The following is a 27,456-nucleotide window of genomic DNA, read 5'->3' on the forward strand; positions in this document are numbered from 1 at the left end:
GGATCAATATAGTCAAAATGGCTATCTTGCCAAAAGCAATCTACAGATTCAATGCAATCCCCATCAAAATTCCAACTCAATTCAGCAACGAATTAGAAAGGGCAATCTGCAGATTCATATGGAATAACAAAAAACCTAGGATAGCAAAAACTCTTCTCAAGGATAAAAGGACCTCTGGTGGAAACACCATGCCTAACCTAAAGCTGTACTACAGAGCAATTGTGATAAAAACTGCATAGTACTGGTATAGAAACAGACAAGTATACCAATGGAATAGATTTGAAGACCCAGATATGAACCCACACACCTTTGGTCACTTGATCTTTGACAAGGGAGCTAAAACCATCCAGTGGAAAAAAGACAGCATTTTCAATAAATGGTGCTGGCACAACTGGTTGTTATCATGTAGAAGAATGCGAATTGATCTATTCCTATCTCCTTGTACTAAGGTCAAATCTAAGTGGATTAAGGAGCCCCACATAAAACCAGAGACACTGAAACTTATAGAGGAGAAAGTGGGGAAAAGCCTCAAAGATATGGGCATGGGGGAAAATTCCTGAATAGAACATCAATGGCTCCTGCTGTAAGATATAGAATCAATAAGCGGGACCTCATAAACTTCAAAAATTTCTGTAATGCAAAAGACACCGTCAATAAGACAAAAGACCACCAACAGATTGGGAAAGGATCTTTACCTATCCTAAATCAGATAGAGGACTAATATTCAATATATATATATATATATATAAAGAACTCAAGCAGGTGGACTCCAGAAAATCAAATAACTTCATTAGAAAGTGGGGCTCAGAGCTAAACAAAAAATTCTCACCTGAGGAATACTGAATGGCCAAGAAGCACCTAAAAAATGTTCAGCATCCTTAATCATCAGGAAATGCAAATCAAAACGACCCTGAGATTCCACCTAACACCAGTCAGAATGGCTAAGATAAAAAATTCAGGTTTCAGCTGATGCTGCCAAGGATGTGGAGAAAGAGGAACACTCCTCCATTGTTGGTGGGATTGCAAGCTTGTACAACCACTCTGAAAGTCAGTCTGGTGGTTCCTCAGAAAATTGGACATAGTACTACCGGTGGATCCCGCAATACCGCTCCTGGGCATATACCCAGAAAATGCTCCAACAGTAAGAAGGACACATGCTCTACTATGTTCATCGCAGCCTTATTTATAGTAGCCAGAAGCTGGAAAGAACCCAGATGCCCCTCAACAGAGGAATGGATACAGAAAATGTGGTACATTTCACAATGGAGTACTACTCAGCTATTAAAAAGAATGAATTTATGAAATTCCTTGGCAAATGGATGGACTGGGAGGGCATCATCCTGAGTGAGGTAACCCAATCACAAAGGAACTCACTCGATATGTACTCACTGATAAGTGGATATTAGCCCAGAAACTTAGAACACCCAATATATAAGATACAATTTGCTAAACACATAAAACTCAAGAAGAATGAAAACCAAAGTTTGGATACTTTGCCCTTTCCTAGAATTGGGAGCAGGACACCCATGGAAAGAGTTACAGAGACAAAGTTTGGAGCTGAGACGAAAAGATCGACCAACTAGAGACTGCCATACCCGGGATCCATTCCATAATCAGCCTCCAAACGCTGGCACCATTGCATACACTATCAAGATTTTGCTGAAAGGACACTGATTATTTTAATTCAGATTATAGACAGAGATAAAGTACATCCAACAGATATCATTAAGACAAAATAATGTTACATCCTTATATATGTGTGTTATAAGTCTCATAACTGTCTCAAGGCAAAAACTTATCTCCCTTATGGAAGGTATTAGAGAGAGACACAGTGGACCCAGTATGAGTGACAAGAGGCCAGGAAGATAGATATGTCTTAAGCCAAATACAATGTTCCTACCTGGTAACAGTTTCCTGGAGTTTGAAAGTAACAGAAAAAAGAAATCATGAATCAGAACATTTTACATCAGATAGGTAGGTCACAGAAAAGTGGGGAAATGTCCGCTATGGGCCTCAGGTGCTAGCTGATGGCACTCTTGGACTTTTAGTTGTTAGAAAATAGGAGTCCGTTTATACATTCCAAAGGCTTTGCTAATAGTGGTAAAGCTGTTTGGTCACATATAGTGTGGACAGTAAATGGTTATTGCAGCTGCTAGAGATGGCCCAGAGTGACTTAGCTCTGCATCTTCAACTTTTCATCCTCTCTACATCATTGAGATTCTAAATTTTATATCAACAGGTTCTCACCAGGAAATTTCTTTCTCATGTATGTATGTATGTATGTATGTATGTATGTATGTATATAGATATATCTGTATGCCACACACATACAGATGAATTTAAAATAGCAGAATATAAGTATTTACATGCCTCTGTATTACTCACTGAACTGTAAAATCTCAAACACTTATCTTCTCATAATGAATTTTTGCACTGAGACCATATTTTACACTAGACCACAAAAAAACTTCTCACTTGGTATCTGAATCATCAAACTTCTGTGTGAAATTTGCATTGGTATGCCTTTAACCATGTCTTTATCTAACCTCCTGTAACTTTAAAAAGCTTGGTTACAGTAGAAATGCATTGAACAAAAGCAGGTAGGCGAGGTGGAGAATTGTACCATAGTTCATTTGCATTAATTTCCAGATTTTTTTCAGTAACTGCTAAAAAAATTAAAAATTAAGCAAAACACTTTTAAGAAATAGAAAGGGAAAAATAATTCATTGTAGTTCCTGGTACATTGTACCTTCGACAAAAGATTGCATGCAATGGAACAGTTTCACTCTGGCTAATTTTCATGGAATTTACAAATCATTTTCCAGAACTGACCCTGGGGGATGGTTCACAAAGTTTCTCAGCAAATGTTTAACAGACAGGATTAATTAAAAATCTGAGTTGGGATTTTGTTCATTTTAGGATTTGTTGTTGTTGTTGTTCTTGCTATTATGTAAGAGAGTGGTCCCTCCCTAGTGCTAACAACACTACAGATTGCAGTTCTATGACTTTGTTGTGAAGTAAGGAAGGGAACATATTAAAAGCTCAAGATCAATTCTACTTGATTGTTACTGTGAAACAGAACTTTGTTTAAAAGTTTATGCTTCCCTACATATAAACATTTTTGCTTCCTATTGGAGACAGTCATTCAGCCTCAATGGCCTTTCAGGATCTTCTGAATCTAGTTGGAAGCCATGGGATATTCCAGATTCTTCAGATGGCTTTCCTTTTTATCTGCAATGTCATCATGATGCCTCATGTAATATTGGAAAACTTCACTGCAGCTAATCTTGGTCATCGCTGCTGGGTTCATATTATTGACAATGACACCAACTCTATCAATAACAGTGGTATCCTGAGCCAAGATGACCTCCTGAGGATCTCCATCCCACTGGATTCCAACCTGAGGCCAGAGAAGTGTCATCGCTTTGTTCAACCACAGTGGCATCTTCTACATTTTAATGGATCCTTTTCCAAAATGACAGAACCAGATACAGAGCCCTGTATGGATGGCTGGGTGTATGACCGAAGGACTTTTCTCTCTACCACTGTTACTGAGGTAAGTGGCTTGAATCATAATAACCCCTCAGTGAATTCATTACAATAGTTAGCCATAGCACAAATAGTGTATATGCTTTGAAATTACTCATTGCTTTATTAAATACAAGAGTCATATTCAATTATTCAAATAACTTCATATATAAATAAAGATTTACTTTTCCAATTATTTCATTCAAGAGATGACCTCAGATTAAATCACAGTTCAGAAATTTGACAACAGAACCATTCATCAAAATAGCAAAAGTATATCCCACCCAAAGGACCTACCTTCTTCTAAGCTCTGGCCATAGAAGTTGCTTTACAATATTAGGCATGACTTTCTTCTCTGAAACAGGCTTCAAATCCAATCAGAAATGATTGGTATTCCTTTAACAGTTATATCATTAATGCATCAATGGCCAACTTGTCATGCAGGTTGATAATGTAGTAATAAGAGGTAAGTATTGAGTAAGAAAACTGATATCTTTTCTTGACCCACAATCTATATAGTAGTAATATCTGCCACTATTAAGAAAAAATGCCAATGAGGAGAACATTTCTAGGTTGGTTTAGCAGTGTTCTCTAAGTCCTGCAAAAAAAAAAAAAAAATGTGTAGTATCTTTTTCAGTAGGGTCTTAAGATTTAGTTTCAGTAGGTAACTAAGCTCAAGGTAATAACCTGTGTTTTGAAGATCTATGGGGATTCCCTGAACAAATACTTCTTACCAAGAAAGTTATTGCATATGCCGGCCAATAGGATTTCTGCTTAACATCCCAGGTCTTTCCAGGTCATCCAGGTCCCCAAGGAGCAGCATTGGCCTCATAGGTATTATACCTTCCTTCAAATTCCTTTATAAAATTATAGTTCCAAGTTAGCTTACTCAATGCTGAGTTTCCATAAGGCTTTATGTAAATCTTTCAGAGAGGTGCTGGAGTAAGAGATTGAAAGGATAAAAAGAAAGAAGGTATGTTTATTAGGGTTTTATTGCTTTGCAGAGACACCATGACCATGGCAAGTCTTATAAAGGAAAATATTTAGTTAGGGCTGGCTTAGAATTCAAAGGTTTAGTCCATTATCATTACTTTAGAAAACATGGAGGCATTCAGAAGAGAATGGAGGTAGAGAAGGAGCTGAGCATTCTACATATTCATCCACTGGCAGCAGAAGGGTACTGTGTAAAACACTGGGCATAACTTCAACATAGAAAACCTCAAAGTTTGCCCCCAGAATGACATCATTTCTCCAACAAGGCCACACCTTCTTTGACAATGTCACACTTTCTAATGATGCCACTCCCTAAGAGCATTGAAACACATGAAATTTTGGGAACATACCTATTAAAACAACCACATTCCCCTCCTTGTCTTCATAGGCTTGTACCCATAGCATAACGAAAAATGTATTTATTTCAACTTCAAAAGTACCCACAGTCTTAACAACATTTAAAAATACAAAATTCAAAGTCTCTTCTGAGTCTCATCCAATCCCCTAGTTGTAATCCCCTATAAATTAAAATCAAAACTCAGATCACATATTTCCAACATATAATGGCACAGGATATAGATTACTTTTTCCAAAACAAAGGAGGGGATCATAGTGAAAAAATATTGGATCCAAGCAAGACCAAAAACCAGCTGGGCAAACTCCAAACCCTACATCTGATATAAAAAATGCTCTTCAGATCTCCAAGTTTTTTCATCTTTGCTGACTACAACACACCTCTTTCTCTTGGACTGGTTCCACTCCCTATTAGCAGATTTCTTCAGCAAGTATCACATGTTTCTGACTTTTCTAACCTCATAGTGTTTCCAAGACCTTCCCGACTTTACCTACACAGTTTCATATAACAACCTTCCACAGCTTCACACTGTGGCCTCTCTGGCCTCCATATTGAGACACCATGTCACACATTTGGCCTTAGGAGCTTTCTTTAGTTCAGGATGAAATTTTCCATAAACCCTTTCTTCTACCCTTGACTCTAAAGCCAAAACTATGTACCTGAATCTGTCAAGTTTTTCTGATTCCTGGGGGCATAATCTGGTTCACTTATTCAATCACATCTTCACCAGCTTTTTATTTTCTATCATTTCTTCACTGCTTAAAATTGGTTGTTTTGTAAATTGTTGACCAAAAATTAAGAGATTTACATGCCTCTGACTCCTGAGTGCTGGGATTAAAGAGTGTACCACCATGTCTTGACCTAAACTGATGTTTAATTCCATTTCACAAGATGGAAGCTTAGCTGGGTGGAATCTTGCCCTGAGGTCATCATTCCCTTTATTTCACTTAATATCGTCAATCTGTTTATCTCCTTAAACATAGTATTTAGCTCCATTTCACTTCCTCCTTGAGCCATACATTTTGCACTTTTCCTATATCAGCTTGCTCCTTTGCAATGAAAAGCTCTTCAAATAATAATAATAATAATAATAAAGCTCTTCATAAAAATGAGCACTAGTAATTACACAACAAAGTCTATACCAGGCTGTTTGGAGCTATTCTTTGCCAATGCAATTAACCAAAATCACTTCATATTATCCTTCAGCAGACTCTTTAGACAAGGGCAAAAACCAGCCACATTCTTCATCAAAATATGATGAAGAGTCTCTATACCACATAATAACATTCTACTCCTCTGAAGCCACTTGAGGCACACCCCCACAGTTCAAATCACCCTCAGTACCATTTGCTTCCACCTTCCTACTAGTATGGCAAACTAAGCACTGTTTAAGTATTCCACTACTTTTCTAATCCTGCTGGGGACAAGCCCTGAAAATGGCCAAGTACCACAAATGACATAAGTAGTTGACAAGGGAGGAGTGAGTGAGGATATGAGAAAATCTTGCATACAGACTGACTAACAGGTGGAATGCTTTCTTGTTTATACAGAACTCGGCAGACAGGAATAGACTCGTGTAGTTCCAAAATATAGATCATATCATTTTTGTCCCCAGACATTCATTTTAACATTCTCTTGCTCATAAGCTTGATCATCATTGATCAACAGTGACAGAAAAGAATTATCTTTTAAAATCATTTCTCTTCATCAATCCTATAACCCAATATTATAGAATCTTATGATTTCAAGGGCACTAGACAGAAAGAAAACCTCAGAGCCTGCCTAGGAAGATTGTTATGTCCTGATCATTATAGTATTAATTCTTAATGGAGAGTATAAAAAGAAAAGGCTTTTAATCAGGTCAGCTGCCATCTTCTCTAGGTCAACAAATCTTGTTTATTTTATTTTGATTACCTTGTTCCTGAGTAAGTATAGAGTATAAATGTACCGAGAATATCTTGTTGTCAGAGCCTCATAAGATCTGTGGAATCTTTATTTAGAGTCAGAACTTCCAGGGTGTAAATAAGACTTTCAAGTAAGTAAGATACAGATTTCTCTCAAAATAGGGAAGGAAAATGTACTGGGTGTTTTTGTGTATCAACTTGACACAGTCTGAAATTATCACAAAGAAAGGAGCTTCAGTTGGGGAAGTGCCTCCATGAGATCCAGCTGTGGGGAATTTTCTCAATTAGTGATCAAAGGGGAGAGGGACCCTTGTGGGTAGTACCATCTCTGAGCTGGTAGTCTTGGGTTCTATAAGAAAGCAAGCTGAGCAAGCCAGCGGAAGCAAGCCAGAAAGTAATATTCCTCCATGGCCTCTGTATCAGCTGCTGCTTCTTGATTTTCTTGAGTTTCAGTCCTGACTTCCTTTGGTGATGAACAGCAATATGGAAGTGTAAACTGAATAAACCCTTTCCTCCCAAACTTGATTCTTGGTCATGATGTTTGTGCAGGAATAGAAATCCTTACAAAGACAGGTAATATGCCCAGGACTTTTCTTGGGAAAGCTTAGAAGCACTTTTCCTGGGAGAAGGTTCAAGGGATTCATAAGAAATTTTCCATCAACTCAATATCCCAAATTGTACAACCCACCTTCTCAAAGGAAAAAGGTAAGAAGGATACGGAAGATGATATGTGTGGGAGGTCCGGGAGGAGAGGGGGTGGTTATTGATGTTTAAAATGAATGAATGAATGAATGAATGAATGAATAAATAAATGAATAAGATATAAAACCTCTAAGCAACACGTGGAAATCATGACAGAACCTGGAAGACTGCACAATAGTGATTGCATCAATTGGTTCACCTTTGTTGGATCTTTCTCTAGCATCGGTGCTGTCTTTGGGCCTATCACTGTACTCCATAGATATGGTTGTGCCATAATCCAAATTTCCAAAACACACATCCCTGCAAATAAAATCATAGTCAGGGCTCTCAAAAGTCACCCTAGTCTCTGGGACCAACTTCTGTCTTAGTTAGGCTTTTATTGTGGTGAAGACATCATGACCATAGCAATTCTAATAAAAGAAAGTTCTGTGTGGCTGACTTACAATTCAGAAGTTCAGTCCATTATCATCATGGTGGGAAACATGATGGCATGCAGGTGGGTATGGTGCTGGAGGAGGAACTGAGAGTTGTACATTTTGACCTGCATGCAGCAGATTACTGAGTTCCACATTGGGCATAGCTTGAGCTTAGAAGATGTCAAACCCTGGCCCCCACAGTGAAAGACCTCATCAACAAGGCCAAACCTACTCAAACACTGTCACACATCCCAATGGTGCTACTTCCTATGAGCAAGACTTTGGAACACATGAGTCAATAGAGACATTACCTACTTAAATCACCACAGAGAGAAGTAGTATGACTATATTTTAGAGTATATTTTTTAATAATAATCAAAAGAATTTGAATGAGGGTGAATCATCCTTATAGGTTTCCTCACAGAAACAGGGATAATTTACCCCAAAGCAGCACAAGATCAAGCCAATCAAAATCCCAGCATGGATTGGAACAGAGCTTGGGAGGCCCCATCCCTAGCTGAGAATTTACTAGGGGTTGATGGGGGCTAGGGGAGGGACTATCATGTTACTTTAGAAGTATGACCAATACTAAGTTGCCTAGGCCCCAGTGCACACATAGGTAACATTCACCAAACAATAGAACATGAAAAAAAGAACAAGAGGTTTGGAGAGAAGTATTCTCAAGCCTCTTAAGGGAAGTTGTGGAACACAAAAAGGATGGATATTATCATTGTGCAGTGTTGACATGCAAAAAATTTCAGAGAATAAATAGTAATAAGAAGAATATTTAAAAGAATGAGTTGTTGTGTGTCAAGTTAGTTTAGGTAAAGTGTTCATGTGTTGTGACAGGTCATTATTATTTTGATGGCAAACCAAAAATACCTAGATGGTTGTACATGCCATTGTGATAGCTAGAAATGTAGGTTCATGAGAGAATGTATCTGTAGCACTGTGAGGTACAAGATTCACAACTGAGCAATGCACAAAAATAAAAACAAACTCTCAGTAATTCATATACTTTTATAAACTGGAACGTGAGTAATTTCTAGTATTCTCCACCTGTATATAGGGTCTAAGTCCTAGTCTCAGGATTGCCAAAAGTATTTAAGTAAATAAATAAAATAAAAACAGTAATCAGGCTGTATCTGAAATCTGCCCTAAGGAAAGACTTTGAGGAAACTGTGCAATGAGATATAAAATCCAATAATAGTAATCGTAATAATAATAATAATAATAATAATAATAATAATAATAATAATAAATCATGCAATGGTCAGAATATATGAGCATCTCTTGGCATAGGTTACAAATATAACCTACAGTATTATAGGAAGATTCCTCGAAAAAGGTTTGTTTAAGCTGTGACTGAATGGAAAAAGTTGGATAAGAATGAAAAGGAAGCTGGAGAGGAAGATGGGGCTGGCACAGGGAAACTGGAAGCTCATATTGAATAAATTGAACAGATTTCACTGCCACGCTGATTTTCCTTTCTTCCAGTGGAACCTGGTGTGTGGATCTCAGGAGCTGAATTCAGTGGCAAAATTTATATTCTTAATTGGCATGTTGGCAGGAACTTTTGTAGGTGGACATTTATCAGACAAGTGAGTATCTATTCTTTACAGTGTTCTCTACATATCAATGTTTTCAACAGCTACAAGTTATGTGTCTAGGTAGGGTATTTATTGCTGAGTAGAGACACCATAACCATGTCAACTCTTACAAAGGTAAGCATTTAATTGGGGCTGGCTTACATCTCAGAGGTTTAGAACATTATCATCATAGCAGAAACTATGGTTCCATGAAGGCTGACATGGTGCTTATGGGGTAATTGAGATTTCTACATCTGACCCCAGAGGCAGGAAAAGAGACATCACCTATGGCTGTCTTTAGTTACTGAAACCTCAAAGCCAACCACACAGTGATAGACCCAGTTTACCCTGTGAACTTCCTCTAGTAACATGTATTCCAACAAAGACAAATATAAGAGTGCAACTTCCTATAGGTCAATGAGGGGCATTTTCATTCAAAAGAACATACTCCACTCACTGTCTCCCATAGCCTTGTAGTAATATCATAATAAAAAATGCATTTTGTCGAACTCAAAAGGTCCCCATACTCAATCATAGTATCAGCAATATTTAAAGTTCCAAAGTTCAAAGTCTCTTCTGAGACTTACACAATATCTTATCTGCAATCTCCTATAAAATCAAAATGAAAAAGCAGATCACACAGTCTAAAATATAATATAATAATACATTATCATTCCAAACTTGACGCAAGGGAGCTTATGACGTTAAATAATACACTAAGATGACCACACTTCAAATTCTGCAACTCCTTGTCTGATATCAACGATTTTCAGATCTCCAACACATTTGAGTTTTGTTGGCTGCAACACATTTCTTTTTTGTGGGTTATTTCACTCTACTAGCAGCCCTTTTGACAGGTAATCTACAATTCTGGCATCTCCAACATCTTGAGGTGTCTAAGGAAATCAAGGCTTCACCTTCACAACTTCACAAGATGGCTTCCCTAGGCCTCCATGCAGGGATTCCCCTAACATATGCCTGGAATCAGCAGCTTTACGTAGTTGTGGATGGAGATTTCATAACCCCTTTGTTAAACTTTTTGACTCCAAACCTAGAGCCACATGGCCAAAGGTACCAAGGTGGGCTGCTTCACAGGGCTGGAACATGCCCCTCTCATTTAAATATATATATTTTTTGATTTTTAATATTTTTATTACATATTTTCCTCAATTACATTTCCAATGTGTCTTAGTTAGGGTTTTACTGCTGTGAACAGACACTATGACCAAGGCAAGTCTTATAAAAAACAACATTTAATTGGGGCTGGCTTACAGGTTCAGAGTTTCAGTCCATTATCATCAAGGTGGGAGCATGGCAGTATCCAGGCAGGCATGGCACAGGAGGAGCTGAGAGTTCTATGTCTTCATCCAAAAGTTGCTAGTGGAAGACTGACTTCCAGGCAACTAGGGTGAGGATCTTATACCCACACCCATAGTGACACACCCATTCCAACCAGGTCACACCTATTCCAACAAGGCCACACCTTCAGATGGTGCCACTCCCTGATCCAAGGATATACAAACCATCACATTCCACTCCCTGGTCCCCATAGACTTGTTCAAAAACATGAGTCTATGGGGACCATACTTAAACATAGCATAATGCAAAATGCATTTAGTCCAACTTTCAAAGTCCTCATAGTCTGTAGTGGTCGCAACAATGTTTAAAGTCCAAAGTTCAAGGTCTCTTCTTAATCACTGCTAATTCCTTAGCTCCAGCTAACCAGCATCAATTTTCCCAGTGGTTCCTCCCATTCTTAACTCTAGAGCCAGAGGCACAATGGCTGAAGCTGTCGAGTTCTGCTGCTTACAGGAACTAGAACATGATTCCCTTGTACTATCACATTATCACTAGCTTTATGTTTTCTAAATCCTTCACTGCCTAAGCTTGGCTATCCTGGTTCTTGCTCTGTAGATTGACCTTGAATGTAGAGATCAGCATGCCTGTCTCATGGGATTAAAGGTGTGTACCACCATGCCTGGATCTAATTAAGCTGCGTAGAATCTTGTCCCAAGGTCCCACTCCCTTAATCTTTATCTCCTAGAACACAAGATTTTACTCCATTTCACTTCCTGGTACTCCTTTAATACTCAAACCATATATTTTATATTTTTCCTTTCTAAGCTTGCTATGCTTGTTCAAACTTTTCTTCATAAGACTTAACCAGAGAACAAAGTCTCTGCTGGGCTTTTTTGAAACTTCTTTTGTCAATGCAATTAATCCAAGTCTCTTCACCTTAGCCTCAGGCAAACTTTTCAGACAAGGGCAAAAAGTAGCCACATTCTTCACCAAAATACCACAAAACCATACTTTATGCCACATTATGAAATTCTTCTCCTTTGAAATCTCTTGGGCCAGGTCAACACAGTTCAAATTACTCCCAGCAACAAAGTCTTCCATATTCCTACTAGGATGACCCATTAAGCCCCATTTAAAGAATTCCACTGCTTTCCAAATCCAAAGTCCCAAAATCCACATTCTTTCAAATAAAAGCATGGTCAGGCCTATCACAGCAATACCCCACTCCTGGTACCAACTTCTGTCTTAGTTAGGGTTTTACTGCTGTGAACAGACACTATGACCAAGGCAAGTCTTATAAAAAACAACATTTAATTGGGGCTGGCTTACAGGTTCAGAGGTTCAGTCCATTATCATCAAGGTGGGAGCATGGCAGTATCCAGGCAGGCATGGCACAGGAGGAGCTGAGAGTTCTATGTCTTCATCCAAAAGTTGCTAGTGGAAGACTGACTTCCAGGCAACTAGGGTGAGGATCTTATACCCACACCCATAGTGACAGACCCATTCCAACCAGGTCACACCTATTCCAACAAGGCCACACCTTCAGATGGTGCCACTCCCTGATCCAAGGATATACAAACCATCACACAATGCTATCCCAAAAGTCCCCCATAGCGCCCCCCACTTCCCTACCCACCCATTCCCATTCTTTTGGCCCTGGCATTCCCCTATATTGGGGCATATAAAGTTTGCAAGTCCAATGGGCCTCTCTTTCCATTGATGGCCGACTAGGCCATCTTTTGATACATATGCAGCTAGAGACAAGAGCTCTGGGGTTCTGGTTAGTACATCATGTTGTTCCAACAATAGGGTTGCAGATCCCTTTAGCTCCTTGGGTACTTTCTCTAGCTTCTCCATTGGGAGCCCTGTGATACATCCAATAGCTGACTGTGAACATCCACTCCTGTGTTTGCTAGGCCCCGGCATCGTCTCACAAGAGACAGCTATATTTGGGTCCTTTCAGCAAAATCTTGCTAGTGTATGCAATGGTGTCAACGTTTAGAAGCTGATTATGGGATGGATCCCTGGATAAGGCAGTCTCTAAATGGTCCATCCTTTCATCACAGCTACGAACTTTGTCTCTGTAACTCCTTCCCTGGGTGTTTTGTTCCCAATTCTAAGAAGGTGCACAGTGTCCACACTTTGGTCTTCATTCTTCTTGAGTTTCATGCGTTTAGCAAATTGTATCTTATATCTTGGGTATCCTAAGTTTTGGGCTAATATCCACTTATCAATGAATACATATTGTGTGAGTTCTTTTGTGATTGTGTTACTTCACTCAAGATGATGCCCTCCAGGTCCATCCATTTGGCTAGGAATTTAATAAATTCATTCTTTTTAATAGCTGAGTAGTACTCCATTATGTAAATGTACCATAATTTCTGTATCCATTTTTCTGTTGAGGGACATCTGGGTTCTTTCCAGCTTCTGGCTATTATAAATAGGGCTGCTATGAACATAGTGGAGCATGTGTCCTTTTTACCGGTTGGGACATCTTCTGGATATATGCCCAGGAGAGGTATTGCTGGATCCTCCGGTAGTACTATGTCCAATTTTCTGAGGAACCGCCAGACTGATTTCCAGAGTGGTTGTACAAGCTTGCAATCCCACCAACAATGGAGGAGTGTTCCTCTTTCTCCACATCCTCGCCAGCATCTGCTGTCACCTGAATTTTTGATCTTAGCCATTCTGACTGGTGTGAGGTGGAATCTCAGGGTTGTTTTGATTTGCATTTCCCTGATGATTAAGGATGTTGAACATTTTTTCAGGTGTTTCTCTGCCATTCAGTATTCCTCAGGTGAGAATTCTTTGTTCAGTTCTGAGCCCCATTTTTTAATGGGGTTATTTGACTTTCTGGAGTCCACCTTCTTGAGTTCTTTATATATATTGGATATTAGTCCCTTATCTGATTTAGGATAGGTGAAGATCCTTTCCCAATCTGTTGGTGGTTTTTTTGTCTTATTGATGGTGTCTTTAGCCTTGCAGAAGCTTTGTAGTTTCATGAGGTCCCACTTTAAATATATTTTTACAAGCTTTACTTTTTCAGTTGCTTCCTTCAATGACTAAGCTTGGTTGTCTTGGAACCTGTTCTTTAGACCAGGCTGTTCTCAAACTCAAGATAGACCTGCCCCTCCCTCTCAGACATAAATGGAGTTTGCCGAATACCAGGCCCTAAGATTTACTTAATTCTTTTTCACATGTTTGAAGCTTATCTGGGTAGTATCTTTCCATAAAGTTGCCATACCCTTTACTCCATTTGAGACCAATCTTTCTTAGAACTATTTTCCTGGTGGTCCTTTCCTCCACACATTGCACATGTTTTTGATTTTCCTTACCAGATGGCCCCTTTTCATTGTAGATCTGCATAAGACTGGCCTATAGAAACTAAGCAACACAGTCAATACTAGGCTGTCTGAAAATCTCCTCTACCATAACTCTTCCATATTTCTTCATTTTAGTCTCAGGCCAATTGTTTAGACAAGGGCAGAAAGCAGCCACATTCTTCACCAAAATATCACTACGAAGGTGATATTTTGGTGAAGAATGTGGGTCACATACTAGTAGTCTTCTCCCCTGAAACCTCTTGAGATGGACTCCAGCCATTCAAATCACAATCAGCCCCTCTGTCTTCAATGCTGTAATTAATATGGGCCATTAAGCCTCCAAACCTAGAGCATTACAGTACTTTCCTAATCCAAAGTCCCAAAATGTGCAATAAGAAACACAATTAATCCTGTCACAGCAAAGCCCAATTCCTGTTAACTATGTCTTAGGGGTTCTATTAATTGGAAAATATACAATGACCAAGACAACTCTTTTAAATAAAGCATTTAATTGGAGAAAGCTTACAGTTCAGAGGTTAAGTCCATTATCTTGGCAGGAAGCATGGAAGCATACAGACAGACATGCTGCAGGAGAAGTAGCTGAGAATTCTACATCTGGATCCACAGAGAGCCACAAGACAGAGCCATTGAGTCTGGCTTGAGCTTTTAAAATCTCAAAGCCCATCAAAGACACACTTCCCCAACAAAACCATGCCTACTCCAACCACAAAAGTAAAGGAAACATCAGAAGATAAAAAGAGCTCTCATGATCATGGATAGGTGGAATTAACATAGTAAAAGCAGACATTTTCCCAAAATCCATCTACATATTCAATGCAATTCCCATCAACACCCCACCATAATTCTTTACAGACATTGAAAGAACAATATTCAACTCCATATACAAACAAAAATCCAGGATAGCTAAAAACAATCCTATATACTGAAGGAACTTCTGGAGGTATCACCATCACCAATTTCAAACTGCACTAATAAAAACAGCATGGTATTGGAATAAAAAACAGAGAGTTTGATCCATAGAATCAAATTAAAAACACATACATAAATGCACATACCTACGGGTACCTTAATTTTTTAATATTGAAACCAGAAATATACAAAGGAAAAAGTAAAGCACCTTCAACATATGGTGCTGGTACAACTGGATATTGGCATGTAGAATTGTAAGAATAGATCGATATCTATCACACTGTACAAAACTCAAGCCTAAGTGGATCAAAGACCTTGCCATAAACCAGATTCAATGAAAATGATGGAGGAGAAAGTGAGGAATAGTCAAGAAAACACCTGAAGAGAACACCAATAATTCAGGCACTAAGATAAACAATTAACAAATGGGACAAAGGACGTCATCAAAACCAAAACCATAGCTTACAGAATGGGATAGGATTTTCAGCAATGCCACCTCTAACAGAGAGCTGATATCCAAAATATATAAAGAACTCAAGAGTCTAGACATCAACAAAACAAATAACCCAACAAAAAAAAAATGTAGTACAGACCTAACAAGAAAATTCTCAAAACAGGAATCTCTAATGGATGAGAAGCACTTAAAGGAATGTTCAGTATCCTTAGTCATCATTGAAATGCAAGTCAAAATAACTCTGAGATTCCATCTTACACCCAGCAAAATGGCTAACATCAAAAAGTCAAGGGGAAGCACATGCAGGCACATGCAGGGGCACATTGCTGGTGAGTGCACATTGGGACTACCACTTTGAGAATCTATTTGGAAATTTCTTAGAAAGTTGAAAATATTTCTAGTTCAAGAACCAGTTATAACACTCTTGGGCATATACTGAAAAGATGCTCCACTGTACCACGAGGACACTTGCTCAATTATATTCTCAGTACGTTTATTTATAACCCCCCAAAACTGGGAACAAACTAAATGCCCATCATCTGAAGAATGAATATTTAAAAGGTGGTACATTTACACAATGGAATATTACTCAGTCATCAAAAACAATGAAATCCTGTAATTTACAGGAAAATGGATGGAATTAGAAAAGATAATCCTGAGTGAGGTAATCCAGACCCAAGATACAAACATGATATATACTGACTTATAAGTGGATATTAACTGTAAAGTATAAGTAGCCATGCTGCAATCAACAGACCCAAAGAAGTCAAGTAACAAGGAAGCTCCAGGGTAGGAATGCTTGAATTTCACTGAGTCTGGGAAATAGAATAGTATCTTGGGTGGATTGAGGGAGGGAACTGGATGAGATGTGGGGGGTGTTGGAGGGAGCACGCAAGTTCTATTTGGGGGAGGATAGAGAAAATACTGGTAGAGAGAACTGGAATTAGTGAGAGGGCATCTTTGGGATGAGCTAGAACCTAGAGCAATGGGAACTCCCAACAACCTTGAAGGTGACCCTAGCTAAATCTCCTAGCAATGATTGAAATGGAACCTGAATCGGCCATCTCCAGTAACCAGAAAAGTTTTCTGATGAAGAGATTGGGAACCAACCCAGACACAAAATCTTCTACCCACAATTGGTCATTCCTACAAGAGGTTCAGGGGTAAGGATGGGGCAGAAATTGAGGAAAAGGATAACTAATGACTGACAAAATACGAGACCCATGCAATGCGAGAGAGCCCTTCCCTTACAAAATTAATGGTATTCTACTACACTTGTAAACAGGTGCCTAGCATAACTGTCATATGAGATGCTTACCCAGCAATTGATGGGAAGAGATGCAGGCACAGAACCAAACATTAGGTGGAGCTTGGGGAATCCTAAGGAAGAGACAAAGTATTGAAAGATCCAGAGAATTCAAGGACAACACAAGAAAATATACAGAATCAATGAACCTGTGCCCAGAGGGACCCACAGAAACTGAACCACCAAGAGCACATGAATAAGATGGATGGAGGCCGTTTGCACATATTTAGTAGTTTGGTCTTTATTTGGGGCTCCTAACAGCAGGAGCAGGTCTGTCTCTGACACTGTTGCCTGCTTTTGGTCAATTTCTCCTAACTGGGCTGCCATGCCTATCCACAATGTGAAAAGTTGCACCTAGACCTACAGCAACTTGGAGGACTCCTCTTTTCTGAGGAGAAAGAAAGGATAGAGGGTAAGGGAGAGAAGGGGGGAGTGAAGGATAGGGAAGAGAGGAGATAGGGGAAGCTGAAATCAGAATGTAAAATTAATTAATTAATAATTAAATTTAAAAAGTAGTCATTGAATATTTTGTTTCTCAAATCATGCATTTGATACTAAGTAATCACTACCACAGACAGACCCTTCTATTAAGGTTCTAAAGTCTGTGTACTGTTTTTGACATAGAACTAACATCTTACTAGATGTGGAGGATTCCAAAAAATGTGTTAAAAACAGGATGGCAGAACATAGTTTAAAAATATGAGAAGAATTAAACATGGGGATGAGACAAATTGCTGCCTGTTTGTTGTTTTTAACAACTGCACTTTTCCCCTGATGGAATCATTGTCTTTTCCTCAGGTTTGGGAGGAAGTTGATTTTCAGATGTGCTTTGTTGCAAATGGCCATCACTGGGACCTGTACAGCCTTGGCTCCCACCTTCTTCTTCTACTGCTTACTTCGCTTCCTGACAGGGCTTTGTATCTCACCCATAGGCACAAATAGTGTTTTGCTCAGTAAGTCAAAGCTTTTGATAGACATTGCCCACAATTTCACTTGATGAAGATGTCCTTCCCTTCGTTGTTAGCACTCAAGAGTCTTTTTTTTTTCTTTCAGTGTTAGAATGGACAAGCCCTAAAACCCAAGCCTTGGTGACCACACTGTTAATGACTTCTCATAATTTTGGAGGCCTTATCCTGGCAGGTCTGGCATTTGCATTTCGAAACTGGCACCACCTTCAGCTGGCAATGTCTGTGCCAATATTTGTCTTGCTTATACCCACAAGGTATGAACTTTTGTTCCTCCTCTGTGTTTTGAAATTGGGGGGTGACCGTATTCGTGGAATCATAACAAAAGAATACATTTGTCACAGTCTCTATAAGTTAATATATTTCTCACTTAGGTAATGTCTCAAGAACATTTCCATCGCATCTTTGTTTCTCTGGATAATATAATTAGTGAATAAAATTTATTCATGTATTATTAATTTAGGGAAGGATACATGATAGGTGAAATTTTCCTACATTTTATAAGAAACTTGGCAGTTATCTGCAGAAATGTCCAAGAAATTCAAGTTCTATAGCCACCATTAAAATACATGTCTATGTGAGGGGGAAAGACCAATGTGGTTCCCAGTCTGCATTCCAGAGATTCATATACATTGTATTGCTGAATCATTTTCATTTTCATAGGCAATGCATCTCATAATACAAGATTGAAATTTTTTTCTTATATCTGAATTACTGGTATGGATTAGATTAAAAATAAAACTATGAAAGAATAAATTTAGTGTAGAAAATTACCCCCTGAGAATTTATGTCCACATCTTCTTGAGCAGGTGGCTGACAGAGTCAGCTCGGTGGCTGATTGTAACCAACAAACCCCAGAAGGCCTTACAGGAACTTAGAAAAGTTGCATGCAAGAATGGAATAAAGAATTGTGAAGATGTCCTAACCATGGAGGTGAGCATGATGACAGCTGTTTGTGACACAAAAGAAAGATACACATTCTTGACATGCTCATGAGTTAGTGCCCAAGATGAAATATCTTATCATTAACTCACTGCATACAATTCCTTTATTCCAAGAGGACTTTGCAAAAACCCTTCTTTGATGATATCTTTCATGTTAAAATATTTTATAATGACCGATATGGTATACATAATGGATTGATTCTAAAATTTGATACATGTATAAAATATGTTCCTTCACTTGTATGCCTTTATTACATTACCACTCCTATTGATTCTCATAGTCTTCCTATTTCTACCATCTAGTCCCCTAATCTCTCATTTTGTATCTTCCTTCTTGTGACTTAATAGGTTTAATTAAAAGTCACTTACAGAAAAATGTAAAGGACTTATTTAAAACAACAAGGACAGCTTACACATAGGTATACTACTGAAGAAACTGTCCATCTCTCCCTCAGCACACATTATCTGCCTATATGTTGTCAGGGGTGAGTATAGCTTTGGAGGCCTTGACAACTAACAAGGGACACCTGAGTAGAGTGTCAAACACAGATTAAGGATGATGAATTCTTCTCTCAATATACCATATACTTTCAAAATTGTGTGTTGACTGTCATATCCTTAGGCAGGTCTCCAACAGCTGCTGAAACCTCGAGTACACTGTCCACGGCGTGTCTATAAGATAGACTCATGCTGTTTTGTCACCTCTTCATCAGGATCTTACACTCTGCACTTCTCCTTTACCATCATTTGTGTGTGTGTGTGTGTACCATTGAAAAGTTGATAAAGTTTTCTCAGTTAGAGATGATCACTGGATAGTCACTTGTTTTCATTACTATGACCAGTTGTTTCTTCAGTGACTGTTACCCATTAAATACAAAATCTTTTTTGTTTATTGAGGCTGACATGAGCACTAACTTATGGCCATGAGCAAAAATACTGAAAGGCTACTAACTTCTTTTGGTGTTCAGAAGATTCAGAATTAGACCTAGATGCCAAATATTGACCAACAGTATTTAATGTTTTCCTTGCTGTGTTTCACTATTTTATAGATCCAATAACTTATTGGATATCAAATGCTTCCCTTCAAAATGGGAACATTGCTTTGTACCTTTGAGTACTAGAAGTACAGAATCTACTTTATTATATAAAAGCTTGAGTTGTGGGGAGAGAGGCATAATGGGCATATGTTATTGATTTTCAAACTAACAAAATATTTGACAGGGCACTGAAAGTAAAGAGGCACTCTGTTAAATTTCTGATAAATCTTGGTCTTTGGATTTTCAAATGATATTACATTTGTATTTCCCCATACACTCATTATCAATGAGACCATGGAGATAAATGGTATAAGGTTATGTCTCAAAGGTCATGTATTTGGGTGTCAAGTTGACAAGAAGTAGATCTATGATGATTAACATTGATTGTCAATTCAATGGGATCAACAATCACCTAGGAGACAACTTGTAAGCACATCTGTGAGGAGCTGTTAGTTTATTTTAGTCACTGGGCATCCCTCTCTGGGATTATTATGATTCTATTAACTGAAGATGGAACATCCACCCTAAGAGTAGACCTGTCAGACCTGGGCTTGGGTCTTACAATACAAAACAGAAACATAGCTCAGCATAGGCACTCATTAGCCCATGTTTTTTACCATGTTCCTTGATGTCTCTGTTTTTCACTAGAGAGAACTAATAAATAGTGATCTGGTATTCTGTTATCTTTCAGTATGCAACAAAATGCTCATCATTTTGTGAGAACTAAGTAATTTCTTGATGTTATTTATAAAGGTTGTAAGAACCATCATGAAGGAAGAGCTTGCAATACCACAAGCAAAACCTTCTCTACGTGACTTGTTCCATATGCCCAACTTGCGAAAGCACCTTTGTCTCCTGTGCCTTTTGAGGTAGGCTTCACAGGGAATTCCCTACTTGCCTGTATGCACTTGAAAGGACATAAATTTCAAATAAAAATTTCACAAGTATATACTTCTCAATGGACATATACACATGTAAAGTTATAATATATCCCCACATGGAGAAAGCCCATTTATGGCCTTGGGAGGAACCAGCTCAATTGCAAATGAAAAAATTTGTTTTCTCCAAGGGAGACTCACTACAGAAACAACCTATATCTACATGTAGGCAACATTGCTAACAACAGATGTCCAATTCAAAACTAGTTCAATGGCATCTTGGGCTATATTTTTTCATATTGTGTCAGAGCAACTTTTTTTACTCATTTTTTATTTTCTTTATTTACATTTCAAATGTTACCCCCTTTCCTGATTTACCCTCTAAAAACCACCTATCCCCTCCACTTTCCCCCTGCTCACCAACACACCGACTCTCTCTTCCTGCTCCTGGCATTCCCCTACACTGGGACCCTTCACAGAACCAAGGGACTCTCCTCCTATTGATGACAAACTAGGCCATCCTCTGCTACATATGCAGCTGGAGCCATGAGTCCCACCATGTGTACTCTTTGGTTCGTGGTTTAGTCCCTGGAAGCTCTGGGGTTCATATTGTTCTTTCTATGGGGCTACAAACCCCTTCAGCTCCTTGGGTCCTTATTCTAGCTCCTTCATTGTGGACCCTGTGCTCAGTCCAATGGTATGCTTTGAGCATCCATCTCAGTACCAGAGGGTTGGAAGATGGCTCAGTGGTTAAGCACACTGGCTTCTTCCCCAGAGGACCTGGGTTCAATTCCCAGCACCCTCAGAGCAGCTCACAGTCATCTGTAAGTTCTAGAGTGTCTGAAACTTTTTTTAATCTCATAAGTAGGTTGTTTACACATGCATTTTAGCTTCCAGTGGTGTGTTTTGATGGAATGCCTATGTCTATGAACAAGTGAGTCTCTACAAGTATATGTGTTTCTTGTTCTTTTCGAATTGGCTTTTTATTTCTCTGTTGTTTGTTTAGTCAAATTCTGACCAGCTTTTATTTCATCTTACCATAATTTATTATTGTTCCTTAGATGTCTGTTTTCTAATGAAAGAGAGAATATTAGAGATCCACATAATAAGGAATGTGGGGAAGAACTGGGAGAGGCTCAAGGAGGGTACATTTTAATCAACATATATTAAATGAAAAATGTCTATTTTAAATGAAAATGAATCTTTGGTAGTAAGAATGTAAAAGTAACATTATGAGAAAGAATTTAGGGGAAAATGTCATCCAAACACAATGTATGGAAGTCTGAATAATTACTAAAATATTTTTAATTAAAAAATGTTAAAATGTTCTCTACAATCAAGTTAGAGAAAAAAAAACTCTAAAAATTGATTTAATCTATCATGAATTCCATAAATTTTCTTCCTGTCCTTAAAAATCCATACATAGTGATATGTTAAGGACGCAATGATGTTATTAATTTCACTCAAGTAAATACTCCAAAATATGGATAGGCTTATATAGTTTCACAACTAAAATTGTCTTCTGGGAATAATCATATTCTTGACTTTAAACCTGAATTTTAAGCATATGATGTGACTCACCTCTTTGCTTCTGACAGATTTCTACAAATACTACCTATTATGGGAATCTCCATGAACCTCCAACACTTGAAAAGCAATGTCTTCCTAACCCTAAGTCTTACTTCTGCAGTCTCGATCCCAACCACTGTTCTTGGAGGGTTTTTACTGAATTACATTGGCCGCAGAATAAGTCAACTATTGACCTGTTTGCTGTTTGGAATCTTCCTTCTGAGCATAGTGTCTGTGCCTCAAGGTAAGAAAAGACCTTAACACAAAAGAAAACTAATACTGAGTACCTTTCCTCAGTATTTGTCAGGTTCTAATTATGGGAAAAGAAATACATCCAGAGAATTTTCTGTAACCAGATATTTAGAAAACAGTCTTCCACTCACATGTTGAGAGAAAAGCCAAAAGCTAGCAAGTTTGGTTTAATTTTATGAAAGCCTAGTGTATGTATAAATGTAGTTTTGATTCTCTAGTCACCACATAAACAATCATAGCCTAGAGAGTTGTATCGAGACAATGAGGACCATTTGTACTGAAGTACAAACCAAGTTCAAGGAAGGAAAGGTGGACTAGGCGGCAGCACTGTCATATTTAATGTTGTGGAGTTAAGTTGATGTGTACAAATTATAAGGTCCCCAGGACATCCCCAAGTTTTCTTGAAACCCAGGAAGATGTCAGCAAAAACTCTTTTTCTGTCTTTTTGCTAAGCATTTTCCAGCGCTTGAATCATTCATTAGCCTTTTCTCACTGAGTAGAAAATGCCTCTATAAAATGGCCAATGAGGTTCTCTAAGTCCTTATTCTTAAGCCTTAAGACACTATTTCAAATCAAGCCAATCCCCTACTTGCACACATCTGTCTTTTCAGGATACTATTGCATCAAATTGCACAAAGAACATGCATGACAATTTTATGCATGCAAACATAGAATATAATCTGGACCTGATTACCCTTCCACATTCTTATCTATTTCACATTCCTGAAAAAATATTCCAATGAGTACACAGCCCTCAGTAGTTTCTTCCATGATAGTCCTACATTCTGTGTAAAAGACAATGAGATGCTGGGTAGAAAAGGTGAAAGTCAGCAAGTGACTCTTAGACTCACCAAGCTCTCTACTTCTGAAGTGATGTCAGAGAATCTCAGTAAGTGAATGCAGTGGCTCACTAGTATTGATCCTCTATAAACCAGTACATGCAAATAGGTCACCTTTCTAAAATTATCAGCCACCAAGTAAGTTTACCTCTGTGCAGTTTTTCATTTCTATATTCCCCACTTAGGAAATAGAAAATAATTTCCTTCACAACAGTGAAACCATTGTCTCTGATCTTCCTCTCCACAGAAATGCAGACTCTGATTGTGGTTTTGATAACACTGGCAGGAGGAAGTTCTGCTATGATGTATAACAGTAATATTGTATATTCAAGTGAGCTGATGCCCACCGTGATCAGGTACAAGACTTAATCAACAGCAATCAATTGTAATGATAACAAATATGGCCAAAGTTTATTAGAAGTTTGAATTTTGCAAGATGCATTATTTCGAGCTGAGCCAGTTGTACACAGCTAAAAAAAATTTCATATGAATATTTGGAATCACCCAAAACTTAAGTACCACAAGAAACTTAAGAAAAAGAATTTCTGTTCTTTTAATTTTTATTTGGATTTTTATAACTTTTATTTTGTTTTATCAATTTCATACTGTATTCACACTCAATCTTTCTTATTCATGCCACATTACTGTTGCTCTCCCAGCTTTTTCCTCATCTACTGTCATATTTTTGTGTGCACATGTGTATATATGTGTGTGTGTGTACGTGTGTATGTACGTGTGTGTGTGTGTGTATTTGTGTGTGTGTGTGTGTGTTTGTGAGTGTGTGTGTGTTGTGTGTGTGTGCATGTACCTGCAGCGGTCATAAAGTGCATACAAGAAATAGCTGTCATTCTTACATTTTCAAAAATATTGTGCTTTTGCTAACCCACCTTTTTGCCATTATTCCCTATTCTAATAGCCAATTTTTCCTGCCTGTAGTCTCACTTGACATTTCCAGGTAGAGTGTACTTCAGGTTTTTCAATTTTCAACATTAGAAATGTTATGACAACAACAATCTTTACAATTAAAATAAACAATATGCATAAAATTAGACAGACAAAGTAAATATATCTCAATGAACTTCTATAACGTTGAACTAACCATTCTGACGCTATAAAACTTCATATTTAATTTACACATACACTATCAAATACTCCATTTTGATTGTATTCTTTTATATATTATATCTCAAACACAGTTTCCCATCCCTCTACTCTTTCCAATCCTCTCTCACCATCTCTATTTTTCACCAGATTAACTCCTCCTCTGTTTCCTTTCCCAGAGATGTCAAACAAACATGAAATAAAAGGTTATAAGACTGGGCACAATCCTCATACCAAGGCTGGACAAGGCAAGTCAGTAGATGAGAAATAGTCCCCACTTCCATAGTTAAGGAGTCCCACAACAATACCCAGCTACACAACATAATATATATGCAGAGGACCTAGCTCAGAAGCATACAGGAGCTGTGATTGCCATTTCATTCTCTATGATTCCCCTATTTATCCTGCTTACTTGACTCAGGGGGCTGTTCCTGTGTTATCATGATTGTTCTGTTTCCTGCATTCCTTCCCCAAATTCCTACTTCTATGGGGTTTCTGATGAATCCACCTAGATTTTGAGTGTGAGTGTGAGTCTATCTATCTGCTTCCATCAGTTTCTTTATTATAGCACTCTGATAAAAATATGGGCTAAGGAGAAATCTATGGGTATAATATAATATCATTAGTAATCATTCTATGAAATTTTTCCCACTTGTATTTGAATCTGTAATGAATTTCTTGGATGTCCAGACTCTGGTTCCTGGCCATCTAGACAGGGTGAGGCAAGAGTTCCCTCCTAGGACAAGAACTTCAAATTTGACCAGTCATTAGTTGCCAGGCTCACAAGTTCTGTACCACCAGGACTCCAGTACATCTTGGAGGCAGAACAGATTGATTGTATATCAAAGATTTTGTGGCTGAGTTGGTGTCCCAGACCCACTGCTAGAAAACCTGCTTGGTTATAATAATTTGGCTAATTCAGGATGATTTTTTTCTACTTCCATCTATTTGCCTGTAATTTTCATAATGTCATTTTTTTCTAAGTGTTGAGTAATACCCAATCATGTACATGTACTAGAGTTTTTTCATTATCCATCCTTCAATTGAAGGACATCTATTTTATTCAAAGTTTGTGACTATTTTGAATAAAGCCACTTTAAACATACTTGAACAAATATCTTTCTCTTACGAGGGATCATCTTTTAGATTCATACCCAGGAATAGCAGGGTCTTGAGGTAGACCTATAACCAAGTTTCTGACAAACTGCCATATTGGTTTTCATAATGGCTCTACAAATTTGCACTTCCACTAGCCATGAAGGAGAATTCCCTTTGCTCCAATCCTCAAGAGCATGAACTAGGACTTGTGATTTTTATTTAACTGATGCTGACAGATGTGAGAGGAAATATAAAAGTAGTTCTGATATGCATTTCCCTGATTGCTAAGGATGTTGAATAGGATTAATGCAAGATGCTGAGTAGCAATGCCATGAGTTCATGTTTTCTAGATTCTTTTCTGAATTCTGGCTTATTTTCTAAGGGCAACAGCATTAGGAGTCATTGGAATTTCTGGTGGTGTGGGGGCAGCCCTGTCTCCCCTTATTATGATCCTCATGCGGTACTCTGACTCCCTGCCCTGGATCATCTATGGAGTCCTCTCCATCCTTGGTGGCCTTCTTCCCTTTGTCCTTCCTGAAACCAAGAATCAGCCTCTGCCTGACTCCATCCAAGATGTAGAATGTGGGTGAGTAAAATCTCCACTGTCCCCTTGGAGGTATTCTGTACCAATGGTCTGTGATGTAGAAAGTGAAATAGCACTCCCATTATCTCTTTCCAAGCTGTCAGACAAGTAGGCTTTCGCCCATGTGGTCATTGTGTTTGGAACAGAAGTCTTCCTTATATCCCCTCATAAATAAATTCAAATGACTTTGGACCTCTCTAGACATAAAAGACAATCTCTACTAGGATACACATAGAGATTTATTAATAAGTAGACAAAATCATGTCTACTGCCTATTTTCCCTTCACGTGAAACACATGAAGTGTAGGAATTAATTTGGGGCATGTGTAACACATGTAAATATGTAGGACAAGGCCAAGAAGGACATTTGAAGGACATTCCTTCAAACCTCCTTGGAGAGGGCTATGACTACCAAGGTTGTAAGTGCCAAACCTGATTTGTAGAGGTTTCTGGAAAGGTTATTTCCCCAGATTTATTAGAATACTTTGATAAGATTGTGGATGTTCAAAATTCTGGTAAATGAAGGATGAGTTTGCTTTTACAAAAATGCCTTCATTCTCTCTGTACTTCTGTTTTTTTTAATAATGTTTATGGCATTTGTTTTATGCGTTGCAGGTGGAAAAGTTCAAAACAAGAAAAGGAGGAAGATGTCATCATTAAAGTGACTCAGTTTTAAGGAAGTGTGGGAATTGGCCTCCAGTCAAACATCAAGATAAAAGAAAAATGTCATTCAGGAGTTATTCTAGTAATATTTGCCTCAACTCCAATCCACTGCATTTCCCATGAAATAAATAGAGTGAGAAAAAGTTACTGTCAATCATTCCTGGTCCAGCCAAGGGTACAAAAGACAGACAAATTCGAAGAAGGACGTTGGGGCATTGTGTTTGTCAGAAAATGGAGTGTAGGGTGATGGGCTTTATAGTAATATGTACAATCATGCATATATGTGGGTGGAGGTGTATAGGTATGTGTGGAATTTGGTGGTGGTGGGGAATGGAATTCATAGTAAAAAATGCCTGCAACCTTCCCCTAAGTCTATGCTTATCCCACTTCCAACAAGATGTGGTGGGTGGAAGGAAACTCTGTGGCAAGCCAGTGAACTTCCTGGAGATGTCCCATCATTTTGCCTAGATGTGATGGGTGTGCTCTGAAAAGGAAAAGACCACATGGATTTCCTCCAAGGATGGCTTCCTGCTGATAGGCCTTTCCATGATGTATTTATCATCTATCAGGCATGGCATAGAGAAAACCTCTCTGCCTATAGTTTCTTGGGCACTCACCTACTCTAATGGGCAGATTTTTTTCAGAGTCAGTATGAAGATGTACTTTATGTAATGGTGCTATTTAGACAAATAGATTATTCCATAATTCCAGGTAATGATTTTATAAAA

General features: G+C 38.3%; 1 protein-coding gene across 1 annotated transcript; it reads left to right on the forward strand.

Moving 5' to 3' along the window:
• The first annotated feature begins 2,937 nt into the window (after positions 1 to 2,937).
• On the forward strand, positions 2,938 to 26,984 carry LOC110288717 (solute carrier family 22 member 19-like). Its single transcript, XM_085833908.1, has 10 exons — positions 2,938 to 3,556; positions 9,396 to 9,499; positions 17,598 to 17,752; positions 17,853 to 18,021; positions 18,574 to 18,697; positions 20,499 to 20,614; positions 22,222 to 22,436; positions 23,531 to 23,639; positions 25,865 to 26,068; positions 26,681 to 26,984. Exons 1-10 carry the CDS (start codon positions 3,155 to 3,157, stop codon positions 26,739 to 26,741), a joined length of 1,659 nt encoding a protein of 552 aa, XP_085690034.1. The 5' UTR covers positions 2,938 to 3,154; the 3' UTR covers positions 26,742 to 26,984.
• Positions 26,985 to 27,456: the final 472 nt, after the last annotated feature.

Source organism: Mus caroli, unplaced genomic scaffold (assembly GCF_978045245.1).
Source record: "Mus caroli unplaced genomic scaffold, Mus_caroli_1 scaffold_20, whole genome shotgun sequence".
In the NCBI taxonomy this organism is placed as follows: Eukaryota; Metazoa; Chordata; class Mammalia; order Rodentia; family Muridae; genus Mus; species Mus caroli.

What these genes read in the sequence shown, in the direction of transcription:
- LOC110288717 (XM_085833908.1), top strand. Translation starts at nt 3,155, where the DNA reads ATGGCCTTTCAGGATCTTCTGAATCTAGTTGGAAGCCATGGGATATTC. An exon ending in CTGATGCCCACCGTGATCAG is followed by an intron (nt 23,640 to 25,864) that starts GTACAAGACTTA and finishes TTATTTTCTAAG; the next exon opens with GGCAACAGCATTAGGAGTCA. An exon ending in ATCCAAGATGTAGAATGTGG is followed by an intron (nt 26,069 to 26,680) that starts GTGAGTAAAATC and finishes TATGCGTTGCAG; the next exon opens with GTGGAAAAGTTCAAAACAAG.